The sequence below is a fragment of the Squalius cephalus genome (assembly GCF_949319135.1).
Source record: "Squalius cephalus genome assembly, chromosome: 18".
Taxonomy (NCBI): domain Eukaryota; kingdom Metazoa; phylum Chordata; class Actinopteri; order Cypriniformes; family Leuciscidae; genus Squalius; species Squalius cephalus.
In genome coordinates this window covers 12,068,962-12,087,698 of record NC_137139.1, presented here as the reverse complement: position 1 = coordinate 12,087,698, position 18,737 = coordinate 12,068,962, and the positions used below count along the sequence as shown (strand labels likewise).

General features: G+C 36.1%; 1 protein-coding gene across 1 annotated transcript in view; it reads right to left on the bottom strand.

Annotated features, from left to right (window-relative positions):
* nav1a (neuron navigator 1a) overlaps positions 1 to 18,737 on the bottom strand; it is a 138,830-nt gene that overhangs the window by 12,704 nt on the left and 107,389 nt on the right. The window contains 10 exon segments of the mRNA XM_079848548.1: positions 1,818 to 1,936; positions 2,024 to 2,135; positions 7,403 to 7,486; positions 8,115 to 8,192; positions 11,054 to 11,077; positions 11,683 to 11,735; positions 13,078 to 13,257; positions 13,917 to 14,056; positions 14,178 to 14,219; positions 17,441 to 17,872. Coding sequence (XP_079704674.1) covers positions 1,818 to 1,936; positions 2,024 to 2,135; positions 7,403 to 7,486; positions 8,115 to 8,192; positions 11,054 to 11,077; positions 11,683 to 11,735; positions 13,078 to 13,257; positions 13,917 to 14,056; positions 14,178 to 14,219; positions 17,441 to 17,872 — 1,264 coding nt within the window.

Here is an 18,737-nt window from a genome sequence, read left to right as displayed (position 1 = left end):
GACAGAGAACTTCAAGTACATTATACAAGTGTTTGTTTATTCTGAAAAATTAAGTTTATTAATTTAATGAAGTTCATTAATTTACACTATTGTTCGAAAGTCTTCTCTGCTCACCAAGGCTGCATTTGTTTGATCAAAAATACAGTAAAAAACTGTAATAATGTGAAATATTATTGAAATTTAAAATAACCATTTTCTATTGTAATATATACTAAAATGTAATTTATTTCTGTGATCAAAGCTAAATTTTCAGCATAATTTCTCCAGCCTTTTGGTCACATGATCCTTCAGAAATCATTCTAATATGATGATGTGATGCTCAAAAAAACATTTATTGTTATTATTATCAATGTTGAAAGGGTTGTGCTGCTTCATATTTTTGTGGAAACATGATTTTTTTTTCAGGATTCTTGATGAATAGAAAGTTCAAAAGAACAGCAGTTTTTGAAATAGAAACTTTTTGTAACATTATAAATGCCTTTATTGTTATTCTTGATCAATTAATTGCATCCTTGCCCGGATAAAAGTATTAATTTCTTTAAAAAAAGAATAATACTGACCATAAACTTTTGAGCGGTAGTGTACAGATTGAAACTGTTCTGAAAAAAAGACTATAAACTAGACAAAAGTACCATTGTGTTCTTTTATGCAAGAAAGAGAATATGTTATTAGTTTTTTAGAGTAAAATAAGAATTACAGTATGAAAATGATTATACATTCTGCGAACCTCCCTACTTTATGTAGTGTTCAATTCAAGAACTACATGTCACATGGTACATGGTACTTCAGCAAAACAAGAGAAAAGGATATTTTTCAACAAGGGTACTTGAAACACTCAGGCAGGTGAGGATAGTTATACATAATGATACATACATTTCCATAAATGAGTTTACAGCCTTGAATCAGATAAAATACTGAACAACTGTAAGATAGTTTCAACATGCAAAGTGTTCTTTCTCAACATGCTGTAGTAAGAGTTTTTTTCTTTTATTTTCTTCTTCAGCAATAGCCACATTAAACGTTCACAGTATTTCCACATGTTTACAGGATTAGTAAATGAGGCATTCTAGAGGGAATTCACTAAGAATGAACTGTGACCACAGATAGAGCAGTTCATTTGCACCACATTATTAGCTGTTTCCATGCCTAACGGACTAAAGCAAATTAATGCAATTCAGGTCTTGACGCAAATTGTTGGTTCCCATCGTGTCAGTTTTCAGAACCTGCATCCCAATTTGCTTACTTGTCCACTATTCTATCACACTGAAAATTCCAAAAAGAAAAAGTGCACTTTCCACCCGAATGATGCACTTATTTAACCAAAAAAGTGTGGAATGTTGGACACTTCATGCACTAAACTGTCTGTAAGAGTCTAGTGTATGAATTTGAAATGGTTATTTTGTCATCCAACATTGGTGACTAGATAGTTGAGTACATAGTGAATAGTACAAGTGCATAGAGTATGTCATTTTGGACATAACGCTGTTTTCCAGGTGCAAAAGTTTTTTGCACTTAAATACAATGTGCTATTTGCTTAGTGAATTCACCCCTTTACTGTCGTAACATAGAATAGTTTATGAAAGTATAAGCTGCAGTGGCTGTCCCAATGGAAACCAGTGGACACGGTGCTTTGTAGAACGGTTAGAGACAAGACATAACGAGAAGGAGCATTCCCTCAGAGAGACTTATAAACTTACTTCACAGACCTTAGAGATTTACAAGAGAAGAATACATGAAAACTATGGTTACGTGCTTGCAGATAATAATATCCACAATAATTCCGTCAGAGAAAGAACGGCTCCTCTTTATCCGCTTACCCAGCTCTTTTTCTTCTTCTTCTTGGCATCGTCTTTCAGGCTGCCCACACTGGAGTGGCTGGTAATGCTGTTCAGACTAGAGATGCTCTCGGATGAGTTCTGCCTCCTGATTCGAAACTCTGAGAGAAGGGATGAAGAATGTTTGTTCGGTAACATAATAATCATATATTGAGATAAAACACAAATCGAGGTGTATTTGTCCTCACCTTTGGGGGCAACATCAGGGTTATTGAGGGCGACTTGGATGACGGCCTGTGCCTCCATGTTCTTGGTTTTAAGGTTCTCAATGGTTTCTCTCAGGTCTGTTAATTCACTGTCCTATAGAGAAATACGGATTTATTTATTCTGTGCTCATCCATTTAAAGCATCAACATTGAAACAACATTCCCCAAAGCGCTGCTACTGATGGTTTTCCAAATAAATGTAGGTTAACTTCTGCTTTGACAATGAGTTACTGCCTGCACTTGACCAATGACATTTACAGCCGACGTAGCCACAGGGACGTCTACAAAAACTCCTGCCGCTGTGCATCACTGGTACCTCAACATCATTTGCTTTGTCTGAATCACTGAAACAATCTGCAGGGTCACAGTTACTGTAATGAATTGATGAATCCGGGTCACTGACTCGCAAAAAAAAGCTTTCTAGACCGACTGCCTCTTTCACAGAGGGCAATGTGCCATGAACGTCTGGAACGTATAGAAAAGCCAGCAACCCCCAACCTCCATTCAGTCATAATTTGACCCAAATTTGCACTTTCACTCTCAGTGACTCTGTGTGGTTACACATATGGACCTAAATGTAGCTTTTGGGCAGCGAAAGGACAGTTGAGGTTTGGGTAACATGTTTCATACACATGGTCCAACCTGAAGACACATATATATATACACTAGCCCTGTCAAATCGATTAATCGCATCTAACATAAAAGTTGTTGTTTACATAATATATGTGTGTGTGTGTATATACAGTACCAGTCAAAAGTTTGGAAACATTACTATTTTTAATGTTTTTGAAAGAAGTCTCTTATGCTCATCAAGCCTGCAGTTAAAAAAAAACAAACAAAAAAACAGTAATATTATGAAATATTATTACAATTTAAAATAATGGTTATCTTTATTAATATACTTTAAAATGTAATTTATTTTTGTGATGCAAAGCTGAATTTTCATCAGCAAGTACTCCAGTCTTTGGTGTCTTATGATCCTTCAGAAATCATTCTAATATGCTGATTTATGATCAGTGTTGGAAACAGTTGTGCTGCTTAATATTTTTTTTATAACCTGAGATACTTTTTTCAGGATTATTTGATGAATAAAAAGTTAAAAAGAACTGTATTTATTTAGAATAGAAATCTTTTGTAACAATATACACTACCGTTCAAAAGTTTGGGAACAATAACTTTTTTTTTTTTTACGAAATTAGTACTTTAATTCAACAAGAATGCGTTAAATTGATAAAAGGTGATGGTAACGATTTATATTGTTAGAAATGTTTTTATTTTGAATAAATGCTGTTTTTATGAATAAATGCTGTTAACGTTTTACTCATCAATGAATCCTGAAAAAAAGTATTCCAAAAAAATATATTAAACAGCACAACTGTTTCCATCATTGATAATAACTGAGTATCAAATCATCATATTAGAATGATTTCTGAAGGATCATAAGACACCAAAGACTGGAGTACTTGCTGATGAAAATTCAGCTTTGCCTCACAAAAATAAATTACATTTTAAAATATATTAAAAAAGAGAACCATTATTTTAAATTGTAATAATATTTCATAATATTACTGTTTTTTTTTTTTTTTTTTTTAACTGCAGGCTTGATGAGCATAAGAGACTTCTTTCAAAAACATTAAAAATAGTAATGTTTCCAAACTTTTGACTGGTACTATATATATATATATATATATATATATATATATATATATATAGTGTGTGTGTATGTATAGTGTGTATACACACACACACACACATATATTTATACAAATAAAATAGCGGAGGACACAGAGTGAGCTGCTGCTGGAATGGTACATGATCCAAGTTTTCCGAAACATGAGAATGCTTTATATTTATAAGCACTTCAAACAAAAGCATACGCATTACTGCATCTTGCCTTGTCGTGCTTTGACAGATGCGTGAGCTGTTTAATGCCTTCGACACGTTTTCCTTACATTTTATGGTTATATCCTTATATGTAAATGTTAGAAAGTCCCACGAGTATTTCCAATAATAGCGAGTCTTGTTAAACTTCACAGACTTCAACGAACAAGCACCGGTGTGCGCATACGCGTCAAACAGACGTCAAATATTTTCCATTAGAAATCAAGTTTTAGAATTCTACATTTAACACAAGTAATCATATTTATGAGAACAGTAAAGGCAATATTGTTGGTATAGCCCATTAATGTAATATAGCAGTTTAACCCTTAAGTGTCCCTCCCATCTGAACAAATTGTGTTCCAAATTTTAGGTTGATATCTCAAAGAATTAGCTTTCAGTAAGATTTTGTTTGGGCGCAGTACCAAACTTTTTCACTAGGTGACCACCAGACTCCATTACTGACCATATAAGGGTGCCGCCACTATTTCCAAATGTGGTTTGAGTGCTCTGAGCCATATATTTCCCTAATTTTCATGCAATTTATGAAGTAGACATCCCATTCAGAAGTAGTACGGGAGGTTTTGCAGATTTTGATATGAATTCAACCTCTAATAAACATAAAAAGAACATGTATGTGCATCATAGCTCGCCGCCGCATAACAAATGGTGAATCTATTATTTTTTTCTTTATATTTAAAACATTTTCAGACCTTTTTTTCCCAAAAAAATTTGAATGGATATTATCTTTTGAACTCTTGGCATGAAAACAAACTGTGGTTTCTACCAATTTTTTCAAAATAAAGGTCTGAACATGCCTTAGGAGTATGAAAATATTATTGTTGCAGATTGATAAATTACTGCTCCTCGTAATGTATTTTGAAAAGCAGACACCAAAACTAGAGATTGTAAGCTTTCAAATGATATATAGTTTGTCAAGATTAGTTAGCATAGGATGTTATTATTGTTTTAAATATGAAATGGCTGAGGGCCCACCGATGGGCCGGTTATCAAAATAATGGTTAATTGCAGCCGTAGTTAGTGGCGAGTTGCCAGCAGCTCATCACACAATGGGGAGCTGGGGAGCAATCACCAAGCCCAGCTGATGGCATTCAGTCAATCTTCTAGCGCCGGCAGAGACAGAAGAAGTAGAGATTCTTCTCTCAACTGAAACGAACGCTTGTTGTGCAGTTTGTTTCTTTGCCAGAGAGTGATAAACAGGAGGTTGGTGTTACGGACTCTCTGCCGGCAGACCTCCACACAGACTGAACACTGTCTGCTCAAGCAGACTTTCACCCTCACTCACCCAGACCGCAAAGACACTCTCAATGGAAACACCAAAAGAAGCACTACTTTACGGAGACACGGACCTGAGGATTACAGTCAAGCATCCACTGGTCTACTTTTCTTTGCATTTGCTCACTTGTAAATAAATACACCCTCTGGGTTGAACTCACTTTCTCGTGTCCGTTCTCCTTTTTCCCCTCAGGAACGCGCTACAGTATATATAAACAGACACGCACACACACACACACACACACACACACGTTTATTTTATATATATACATATATATAATATGTATATACTGTATATATACACACTCATATATTATGTAAACAAAAACTTTTATGTTAGATGCGATTAATCGCGTTTAATTAATTTCACAGCACTAATATATACATATACATAATATATAAAAATATAAAAACATGAAATCAGCAGAACTATAATGTTTTGGCAGCTCAATGGTCCTACTCCCTCATGATATGAAATGCTAATGCTCTAAAGGCCCTGACACACCAAGCCGACGGTCTGAGTTTCCCACGGACTGTTTCCCAGCGCTGTCTGAGAGACGCACGCACATAAGGCTGCTTCTAATAGAGCGGACGAGTACTGAACTGAGTTCTTTTTGTTGCGTTATTGGGTCAAATACACACGCTTATGTGTCAAAATGGCCGCCTTTGCGAGTATCCTCATTTTTTCTTAAGTGAACATAAACAGTTGAGAAAGAAAATGCATGTGTGCGTTCCGTCTGTTCCGTCCGAAACATCAAAAAAGCAAATCTCTCAATGCTCTTGACTGAATCACTTTAATAAGAATAAATGTATAAATTAAATTACACAGTGAAGATATGCAGTGTTATTTTATACATTTCATTACGTTATACAATTTATGTAGGCTAGCATTTCTTATTTCAGGTAGGTCTATTTCTTTGTTCTATTGCTTGTTACTAGTTTCTTTGTTCTTATTTTATCACTGACTCTTTACTTTTCTTCAATAAGCTTGAGAGTACTTTTTAACATAGGCTAGGCTAGTATTCGTTTTTTTTGTGACGGGCAATGATTAATCGCATCCAAAATAAAGGTTTGTTTTTAAAAATGATATGTGTGTGTACTGCGTATAATTATTTTGTATATATAAATACACACACATGCATGTGTATATTTATGAAAAATGTGTTATTTATATATAAAATATTTGTATTTATACTAGGGCTGTCAAACGATTAATCGCGATTAATCGCATCCAAAATAAAAGTTTGTTTTTACATAATATATGTGTGTGTACGGTGTATAATTATTTTCTATATATAAATACACACACATGTATGTATATATTTAAGAAATATTTGCATGTATATACTGTGTATATATATATTTATATTATATATAATTTATATTATATATAAATATTTTATATATAAATAACATATTTTTCTTAAATATATATGCATGTGTGTGTGTATTTATATATAGAAAATAATTATACTCCATACACACACATATATTATGTAAACACAAACTTTTATTTTGGATGCGATTAATCACGATTAATCGTTTGACACCCCTAATTTATACATAACATAAATTATGTATAAATATATATATACAGTATATACATGCAAATATTTCTTAAATATATACATGCATATGTGTGTATTTATATATACAAAATAATTATACACAGTACACACACACATACAGTATATTATGTAAACACAAACTTTATTTTTGGATTCGATTAATCGTGATTAATCGTTGCCCAGCACTAGTTTTTTTTTATTTTTTATATTGAAATTGGTGACAAAAATTCGCCCACCCCTAGTTGGACCTCATCATATTTTGGCCGATCGAGCATGTTGAATTTGCGTCTGTCGGCTTTGGCGATGTCGATGCGAGAGTGAACTCTGATTGGCTGTTCAGCTTTGCGAACGAGTCAGTGCATGAGAATAAAAGCGAAAGTGATGAAAGTGCGCTTGTAGTCCTTTTGGTGTGTTCGAGCGCAGCTTTTTGGCCGAGACGCAGCTGACGCGAGGTGATAACACACTCAGCTTCATCACTGCTAGCTCTTTTACGTCGGCTTGGTGTGTCATCGTGGCCTTAACTGTTATACCAATAAGCCAGTTTTTCATCTTCTTTGAATTAATCGGTGGTGGAGATTGATCAGGAGTGTGTGTGTGTGTTTTAGGATGACTATCGTACCTTCTGCTCAGCACTGACAGAGAGGCACTGGAGTCGAGAGGTCATGAGGGCCAGACTCTGCTCAAACGCTGCCACCAGGTTCGCCTGGAGAGAGAAAAATATTTAATTGCATTACAAGTGACTGTCATATAATTAAGGTAATATTAAAGCTGCAGTCTGTAACGTTTGGAGTTCTAGCGGTTAATAAACAGAACTCTTGTGGACGAACATTGTAGCCAGAGTTACTTCTCTCTGTTTATGTCTATGACGAGTCACGCAGGTACTGGGCTACTCTGCAGCGGTACGACCCGTACCAGTCTAAAATAGTCCCAATATAAACACTTATTATAAGCGTACTGTAGCGATTCAGGATTAGACAAAAACACGGTTTGGAAAATGGATTGATGATGTACTCGCTTTTTATATACATTTTGTACATTTTAAAAACAAAAAATAAAAGTTACGGACTGCAGCTTTAAATAATAAATGGAATGTTTGGAATAATTCAGAACTACTTTTCAAAAGTTTGGGGTCGGTAAGATTTTTAAATGTTTTTGAAAGAAGTCTCTTCTGCTCACCAAAGCTGCATTTATTTAATCAAAAACACAGTAAAACCAGCATTGCTGAGAAATATTATTACAATTTAAAATAACTGTTAATTCCCAAACGTTTGAACAGTTAGTACACGTAAACTAATCTTTAACTTTATGCGTGTTTGACCGTGTGCACATACATTAGCAGACAGCTGTGAGGTCAGATTGGCCACCTTCTCCTGTGAAGATTCCAGCTCCCTCCTCAGCTTACGGATTTGCTGTGAAGAAACACACAAACTTGTTAACCAACAGATCATTTGAAAATAAAGTGGCATTCAATTTAAAGGAATAGGTTGAAAATGCGAATTCTGTCATTATTACTCATCCTCATGTTGTTACAAACCTGTACAACTTTTCTTCCGTACAACAAGTTAGGAAGTTAGGCTGCTCTATTCCATGCAGTGATCGCAAACATCGAGGGCTAAATATCGATATTAAAAAATATCATAAAAGTACTCCATATGACAAGATTTCTGAAGTCTTGTGATAAGTCATACAGGATTGTCGTTACAGGATATTGATAGTCATTGTGTGAGAAAATAATGACAGAATGTTCATTTTTGGGTGAACTATTCCTCTAAATGATCACATTATTTACTTTGACGTAAATCTCTAAATTGTTTTTCCTAAATGAAAGTATTAAAGTCAGAATGAGCCGATGAAGCTCCAGGAATTTCAGCTCGCTGCAGCTGCTGGAAAACTGAGACGGATGATATTTAGCACTCCCAATAGCAACTGTGTCTGTTTATGTTATCTCTACATGGAGTGGGCTGATAAATTTTATACATGCAACTGAAGGTAACGAAAAGACAAATGGTGAGTATATCCACATACTATGATGAACACCAGACCAGAACAACACACACAATGAGTAATCAGACTCACTTCAAGCCATCAGGCTTGGAATGCAAAACTTCACCAAGTACATTTTTTTCCAGGGAAAAAAAAAGTAACTTGGTGAGACACATTCCTTTTGCATCCATAGATCAAGTAGACAGACTCATGAAACGGTAAATGCATATTCCCACCAGGAAAATAAAATATTATCATCATGAGTCATGACATCATTAATATACTAAAACTAGACAATGCAATGTGTCAAATCTGAAATATCATATTGCAATACTTTTTTATGCTAAATATTTTATCATTATTTTTAGTAACATAAATGAAAGATATCTGATTTGATATATAAAATGACAACAATTTAGCAATTTATTGCAATTAGACTATTTACATTCAACATTTTTTTCTGAAGCAAAGTCATTTTCTGAATTGTTTGGATGCTGAATAAATGTTTGGACTTTGTTTAGATATCCGATGTCATGATCAGCTTGTGAATATTTTTTCTGTTGTGTTTGTTTTATCCCGTCTGATGTGAATATGCCTTCACATTACAGTTATTAAACACAGAACATGGAGGAAATTATGAGTACCAACACGTGGTTAGCTACTATGAGTACCAACACGTGGTTAGCTACTCATTTCCTTGAATGATTGAATGAAACATCAGTTGACAAAAACACAGCAGAGAAATCTCATAACACCAATCTGAACAGCTAATGGCAGTTTAAGGCTATGAATTACTGCTATGTTAGTTATTAAAATGCCCCTATTATGCTATTTTAAAGGTTCCCAAATTTTTTTTTTTTTTTTTTTTTTTTTTAGGTCTTCTACAATAGGTTTACATGCATCCAATGATGACCCAGTCTGTTGTGATTGGTCTACTCTGCTCTGCTCGGTCAGATTGCCCAGTCTGTTGTGATTGGTCTACTCTGCTCTGATTGGTCAGATGGCCCAGTCTGTTGTGATTGGTCTACTCTGCTCTGATTGGTCAGATTGCCCAGAGTGTTGTGATTGGTCTACTCTGCTCTGATTGGTCAGATTGCACAGTCTGTTGTGATTGGTCTACTCTGCTCTGATTGGTCAGATTGCCAAGTCTGTTGTGATTGGTCTACTCTGCTCGGTCAGATTGCCCAGTCTGTTGTGATTGGTCTACTCTGCTCTGATTGGTCAGATGATCTAGTCTGTTGTGATTGGTCTACTCAGCTCTGATTGGTCAGATGACCCAGTTTGTTGTGATTGGTCTACTCTGCTCTGATTGGTCAGATTGCCCAGTCTGTTGTGATTGGTCTACTCTGCTCTGATTGGTCAGATTGCCCAGTCTGTTGTGATTGGTCTACTCTGCTCTGATTGGTCAGATTGCACAGTCTGTTGTGATTGGTCTACTCTGCTCTGATTGGTCAGATGATCTAGTCTGTTGTGATTGGTCTACTCAGCTCTGATTGGTCAGATGATCCAGTCTGTTGTGATTGGTCTACTCTGCTCTGATTGGTCAGATTGCCCAGTCTGTTGTGATTGGTCTACTCTGCTCTTATTGGTCAGATGACCCAGTCTGTTGTGATTGGTCTACAGCTTAGTGCGTGACGGAAAATAAATATCTGAATTTCACCTCTGGATCTTCTTCAGTACTTGATACACAGTGATAGCAACAGTAACGATGGCGTCAGTTTTTCCGTATAAATTCCAGCGCGAGTCCTCATCCTCTTGAAATGCATGCAAAGTGGATTTGCAGCACTGTAAATAGCGTCTTCTCGACATGTCAACTACACAAACCAAACTCTTCCAGTCTCAGCTACAGCTACAGTGTTTGAGGGTCAAAGTAGACATTGTTCACGGGCAGCCAATGAAGACCATAGACTGCCATTATGCAAATTTTTGTTACATATGTATGTAACAGGAAGTGAGATTGGAATTATAGACGACTCGTTTCAGGCAGTTCAGAATTGATTAATTCTTTAAGGAAACAATCATTGTATTTGTTCTGCACTTTGATTTTTAAAACTTTGCAGACCTTTTACATTCACAAACAGCTACATTACACTCTACATGAAAGGCAGTATTCGAAAAAGCATAATAGGGGCACTTAAAATGCTGTGCCATTGAGCAGCACCTGACATTAGCTGACTTTAGCTGTTATGATCTCTGAGAACATGTATTACAAAAACAGGTTATAAATATGACTATCTTTAACTTCTGGATGACGGAGAGGGAAAATCCGAGAGAGACAGACACTCACCTCGCCCTGAATTCTCTCCTCCGCCTGAGAGATTGCACGGAAGAAAAGAACGGCAGAGAGACAGTAAGAAGCTGAATAAATGGAAGTCAATTGTGATGAAAAAACACAAATTCAACTGAAAAAGATCTAAGACAGGAACAGGGCTGCACGATTTGGTCAAATTAGTTTGACAATATTGTGCTTTTGAATGCAATATAATAAAGATTATAGCAGCCCTAGATAGGAATGGCATCAAATGCATTTTTTTAATAAAGCAATGATAAATTATTTCACTATTTATAGGCCAATTGGCTTAATTAGCTGAGAATAAGTAGTATTACTTATGAGGGAATCAGTGAATGAAATAAATATTTTTATATTGTTTATAACTGCGTAATTTTTTTTTTCTTTTTTTTTTTTTGTACATAACCAGGCCAGTTCTTCATTGAACCCATAGATCACATCAGCACCTATGTCATGTGCAGCAGTTCAAGTAACAACTCCATTTTCAGTAAGGAAAGCCGAGAAAGCTTCTACTAGTGTCCCTGCTGTGAGGCTCTATAAATCAGCAGGAGCAGACCGAGCTGCACTCGTGAGAGTCTAGCGCCGTGTGACACGTGTTCTGGGGGAAAAAGTGCTGGGATACTTACCGAGGAGTAGTTGGAAGAGGCATTAGACACCAGTGAGAGCACTGAGCCATGAACTGCAGCAGGACAAAGAGAGACAGAAAGAGAGAAAATGTGATTTTAAAAACTCTAAAATAGCTAAATCACAGGATAGGTTGATATACATTGATTATTTATTGTAAATGTCCTGTATTGTGTTTTATTATTTGTAGAGTCACATCCAGCTTACAGAGCTAACTTTTAGCACAAACATAGTTAGAAAATGCTTAAGTAATTTAGTAGATACTTTGATCCAAATTAACTTACAGTACACTGAAGACTAAAGTATACTTAAAGGAATAGTTCACTTAAAAATGAAAATTCTGTTGATGGACCCCATTGATTTCCATAGTATTTTTTTTTTCCTACTATTTAAGTCAATGGGGTCCATCAACTGTTTGGTTATCAGCATTCTTCAAAATATCTTCCTTTGTGTTCAGCATAAAAAAGAAACTCATACAGGTTTGAAACAACTTGAGCGTGAGTAAATGATGACAAAAATTTCATTTTTAAGTGAACTATTTATGCGTACACTAGGGTCTGCATACTGTATTCGTGAATGTCATCATCAGCACAGTACACACATACTGTCCAAGCGCAGCGTGGTTTTTGTAACCACGAATACTCTGTATGCGCAGATCGCAAATGACATTGAATTTGTTTGCACTAATTTCTTTATCCACAAGGTGGCAACAGTGCCCCAGGACTGTTGCTTTTCAAGATAGTCAAAGAAAAAACTGAATAAATGGAAGAGACTGCGTCTGAAAACTTAGGCCGCTGACTTATCAGGCAAAGACTTTGTATGCAGCGTAATGGTTTATTGATCTAGCGCAAAATAGAGAGATTTGGTGAAAACTAAGTGAATATTTAATTACTACAATAGTAATTTCTCGATAGAAATGACATCAGAAATGGAAAATGTTGGTCAATAACATACATTTACATAGAAACTGACCAGACACCGCAACTTTCAGATGCCATCTTTATTTATTTATTTTCTAGCTCAACTGTCACAGAATGGAAAGCACAGGATTGTGGGATATCAAAGGCAGTCAAGGATACTTCTGTGCTGCCTTTAAAAATCGATCAAATGAAGATACCTCAGGAGACAGGAAGCGAAGCTAAAATTGGATTCGGACGTTTCTTGATGCCTTCCTACTTTGGAATGCATCCTCCGAAGGCAGCATTTATAACCTTTCGGACGCAGCCTGGAAGAGTATACTTTGACAGGCTGTGTGTACAACTGTGCATTCGTAAAAAAAACAAAGTATGCTTTGGGCTTTACTACTTAAAGGGACCCGGACAATGCTAATGTTTTGTCCCCTCTGAGATTCAAAGTACACCCCCATGTAGACTGAACCATATAACCCAAAGTCTCACCGTCATCGCCGGGATCTCTGTCTCTGAAGGAGCCGGATCGGATCATGCTCTTGGGCCGCTCGGCGAGTGATAGGGTGCTGCCCAGCGGTGATGACTGATACAGATCAAAACTGGCCTCGTGAGTGGGAATGCTGTTGGATCTGGTCATCCTTGGCGTTCCTGAGGTGGGACTGGGTGTCACTGCACATAACAGACAGCAGAGGGAGCCAGTGTTTATATATGATATAAATCAAGGCACAGTGGAGAAAGGTTGTCCTGCATGTTGCCTGGTGGGGATGCATCTTTTTATGCAATATTGGAACATTGAAGTATTTATTCTAAATGATTTATCCGTGCATATTGTTATTTTTTAAATTAATGTGCCTCGTAATCTTTAATCAAAATAACTTCCCCTCCCTCTTGCAGCATCTCTTCTCTTCTCTGATGATGTGTTTACTGGCGTGAGGGCGGGACAATAACCTGTCACTCACATGAGATCCACCAATAGCAAACCACAACCATTCAATCAATTCCCCTTGGATAAAATCAAGCCTCACCCTACATTTGTTCTTGTTTCGCTCGGATATACGTCACAATAGGGAAGAAAAGCCTATCGCAACTTCCGTTTCATGCCGATTTAAAGCAAACAGGGATGCAAAACGGGAAAGAAAATCAAGTCCCTCCTTTCATTATTTCCCACAAATATCATCAGAGTTCACCCTCATCTTTCTTCGGGTCATTTTGACCCGGAATTTTTTGTACACATTTTTTCGGGTCATTTTGACCCACCAGGGAAGGATTTGTTACAGGACACGAAGGAAGGATGAGGGTTAATGCTGTGGAAGTGTGCAGACACTTACTGATGCTTGTCAGTGGCATCTTTCCTGGCAGTATGGGTGAAGGGAACTGTGGCGGACTGTTCGTCTCCGTCAAGCTCATGATGGTGTGTGAGTGGCGTCTCTCTTTGTTGTCCTCCTCAGCCTGCAAGGAGATGTGCTGGCTGATGGGAAATGGGGGTGTGACATTAGTTTCATGGATTTACTGCATTGGATCAAACCGTTTGTCCCATTAAGAGGGGCGCCGTAATGAGGATGGCGGAGGTAAAGTTAAATGAACGGTACCTTAAGCCTTTCTTTGGGAGCGTATTTCTGTCCCGTTGTGGGCTGAAAGAAAGAAAAACATCGAGAAAAAGAGCATTATTCAAATGACAGGACGCTTATGCATGGAAATGAAGAGATCACACTCCAAAAATAGATCACAGAAATTTGTAAGGCAAAATGAGCAATTAGTAGTTCAGGCAGGGGGATAATTAGCAGAGATAAAATCTGAGTGTTAACATAATAAGCAATTGTTCTGCTTTGAATTTTGGGTGCATGTTATCGGAGTACAAATGTGCTGTATGAATGTAAATGCTGTGATGTGGCTCTGTGTTGGAAGATTACTTAACTCTAAGTATTAAAGGGGTGGTTCAGGATTTTCGACATCAGACCTCATTTTCAAGTGAGCCTGGTTGTTATTCATCAGTGGAGACAGTTTTCAAAAAAAATCATCCAGTCCTTACTTTTGGATAGTTCACCTATGCTAGGCTAGCGCGAGTCAACGGTGCACGTTAGCCTGCCATTAAAAACAGTTTTACCCACTCCACAGTACACCAAAAGCAAATAAATTATAACGCCAGACTATCGATGTAAATGTCTATTGAGAGAATAATGTTAGAAATCAAACTACCCTTTCATCACATTGCATTAGTTATCATTTGTTCCCTGTATTTATAAGCAGTCTACAGCAGCGGCGGAGTTATATTTGGTTACCTTGGAAACCGAGAGAGCCGGTGCACATAACAATCACACAAGTGTATTACCTGCCGCAGATAACTGAGATACAAGAGTACTTTGATTTCTAACATTATTCTCTCAATAGACATTTACATCGATAGTCTGGCGTTATAATTTATTTGCTTTTGGTGTACTGTGGAGTGGGTAAAACTGTTTTTAATGGCAGGCTAACGTGCACCGTTGACTCGCGCTAGCCTAGCATAGGTGAACTATCCAAAAGTAAGGACTGGATGAATTTTTTTGAAAACTGTCTCCACTGATGAATAACAACCAGGCTCACTTGAAAATGAGGTCCGATGTCGAAAATCCTGAACCACCCCTTTAAACTTCAGTGTGTAAGTTGCCCTGTACCGGTTGTGCTAAACCTATGAATCCCAAATCATGTGACTTATTGTCCCTGTTTACATCTGGTATTAAGATGTGTTTTGGTCGGTCAGATCACAAGTGGGTGATGCTAAAAACTAAAACGGGTCTAAAACATTTTGAGCTTGTCCACTTTTCACCTTTTCCAGAGGTAGTTGAAAACGCATTCGACCGGATTGCTTTCAAAGTGTAAACGCTCATGTGGTCGAATGTGTTTAAACAGCCACAAAAGACCGTTTACTCTCCGTCTACTGACATAATGAGCAGCATTATGAGAAGAGCGCTAGCCAGACGGGATTTAAACTTTGTCTCCAAGTTTGGTTTGAAGATGAAAAACATACCAAGCACAATGTTCTCTCACCATTCCTGATTTCTAACACACAACGTTCGGCTGCTCTTGCGGCTGTCAGAGCAGAAACTAAAACTGCAGCTCTCTGTGTGTTTTTCCGGTGTCTCCGGTCGTGTTCATATGTAAACTGCGCAAGCTTATTATGTCCATTATATCGAAAGATCTGAAAAAATATACATTTCCCCTCCCATAGACCCTCCCCTCGAAGAAATCAGGACAGAAGTGGTCGAAAGTGGACAAAAGAGACGGATTAAAACACCAGGTGTAAACGGGAATGTGTCTCCCTCGTCTACTTGTGATCCGATCCACCAAAACGCATCTTAATACCAGGTGTAAACAGGGTCATTGAGGAGAGATGAGCTGTTACTTTTAGAAGTGATCTGACATATGATTTTTGCATGGCAGTCAACAAAACAGGTGGAGAAATATCATTAAACTTACTACACCACAGCAACAGCCCAGCAACTTTATAGCAACATGCTAACACACCCTAGCAATGGCCTAGTAATCAAATTGCAATCTGCTAACAACTGCTAAAACACCATATAAATGGGGTTGCAACCACCCATAGAATGCTATACCATTGTGGTACTACTACTGAAGTACTATTTTCCTAAGAACATGTCGAAATATTGTTTTTGACCACAAACTGCTCTGCTCTATCCGTACACACAGTTTAGAGGAACAGATAGAGCAGAGTCTTCATTAATAACTCCATAGTGAAGAAATGGATAAAGAGAGCAATGGATAAGAGCTGTAATGGAGAGAGATGAGTTGCTGAATAGAAACAGTATTAGAGTCACTGCAAATTAAACAGATGATAGACTTCCTGCCTCAGACACATGACCCCCATTAGCCCTTCAGCTCTGTGGCAGCCCAATAAAAATAATCAGCCACATTAAGGTCGTGAGCTATTGTCCAGTTTTTAATCTGACTAAGCAAGCATTAAAACAATTTTGCAGTGGGTTTTAATAAAGGAGACCACACAAAAACAGAGAGGCCACGGGTGGCAGAGAGCTGCGTGAACCTTGTGGTTTATTTATTTATTTATTTATTTTTTAAATGTGATGTAGATAAACTCATAAAAGTATTCTTGTTTGTTTTAAAACAAAATTATGAACTGAATAATATAATATAATATAATATAATATAATATAATATAATATAATATAATATAATATAATATAATATAATATAATATAACTGATGATTATTAATTCTTATTTTAGTTTTAAATGGCCGATTATAATACCTTTATACATTTTTATAGTTATTAAAGAGAGACATTTTCCTATTTTTTTTTTAAATTAGGAAATTCAATTAATTTCCAATTCCTTGATGTTTAAAATTTCCATCTAAAATAAAGTAATTAAATATAATATAATATAATATAATATAATATAATATAATATAATATAATATAATATATAAATGTAATTATTTTATACATTATATATATATACATACATGCATATGCATATGTTTTGTGAACTAAATAAGAAACAAAAAATAGAAACAAGATGAAGATTATTTTGAATTTATTATATTATATTATATTATATTATATTATATTATATTATATTATATTATATTATATTATATTATATTATATTATATTATATTATAGTTTTTAGTCCATGTTTATTTATCAAGCTTTGGCGGGGAGAGGGATTTTCATTCTAGATATTTAAGGGCTATTTAACTGTAAAGCGAAAGATTGCCAAATTTAAATGCGTATAGATGCTAAAAGCTAATTTTGTCAGCATTTAGGAGTTACATTAGCATAGCTCATGTGATCACAGACAGGAGGTGCAGGAATCACTGGACACGGCCTCACCTGTCAGTCGTGAGAGTAAGTGAGACCCTGCTTCCAGGTGACCAGCCACCAAGCGTCCCTCTGTCCTCATGTCTGGGCCTGGGCTCCGTCACGCTGCCCCCTGCTGGAGATACGCTCATCTGTAGAGACAAGGACTCCATGCTACGGTGCAGCCCGGAGAGACGGGGGTAGAGCGAGGGAGAGCCACCAGCACTGCCCCCTCGGCCCACGGTGGCGCTGGAGAAACATTCAGAGGAGTTGACGTTGAGGATGGGAGCCGGGCTGGGGGTCAGACAGCTTGAGCTGCTGATTCCTGAAAGATCCTGTAATTTGGAGAAGGGCGGCACTTTGGGGGGAAGCTGGTCCTCCACATTGATAATCCCACAGTCCAGGCTGTTGGAGTTGACTTTGTCCAGGTGAGCAGGTTTAGGCAGAGATCTGGCACTGGATGGCCTGTGGATCCCATTATATAGAGATTCATTAAAAATGAGACACACACTAAAATAACTGACATGACAAATGTGAGTTAGTGACGAAAATAAAATAATTAAAAAAACAAACAACATATAAATAGGTGATTCTTAATGAAATCTTAATGAAAAAAAAATCTTTAAAAGATTAAAGTTACATTTTAGATACATTTTAATTTTTTATTGTAAATAAAAATTGAAGAATTAATTAATTAATATAAATAATTAATCAATTTTATATCATTATCTGGCATTAGGTTATTTTAATATAATTTATACACTATCTCAGTATTTATTCATGTTTTGAATTAGCCTTTATTTCTATAATTTCAGTTTTCATTTTAGTTTTAGCTTACTTTTTTAAAAATGTATATGCTGTCATTTTTTAAATATATATTTCTATATTTAGTTTTAATTATTTACATTTTTTGTTCTTCAACCAAAAATTATTTCAGTTAGTTTTCAAGGTAACCTTTATGTTTTATTTAATTTAATTTGATTTAATTTAATTTATTTATTTATTTATTTTTTTTTTTTTAAAGTCTAATAAATTTTTATAATCTAATAATCTAATCCTTATATTTTATGTTAGGCTCATTTCAATTCACAAAATGATTTAATTTTAAATTTTAATTAACAATGATAACAATTCATTTTTAACCAATAAATGTCAGTATTTGAGAATGTAATTTTAATATATAAATGTATTGACTGTTTGCTAACTTTTTTGTGTTAGCAAGTCAAAAGGTCCAAGTGATTCTCCTACTGTAAAACTCAAAATTTCACACCCTCACACATTATACCAGATTCAATACCTTATAAATGTTTTAACGGAAACACTTTACAAT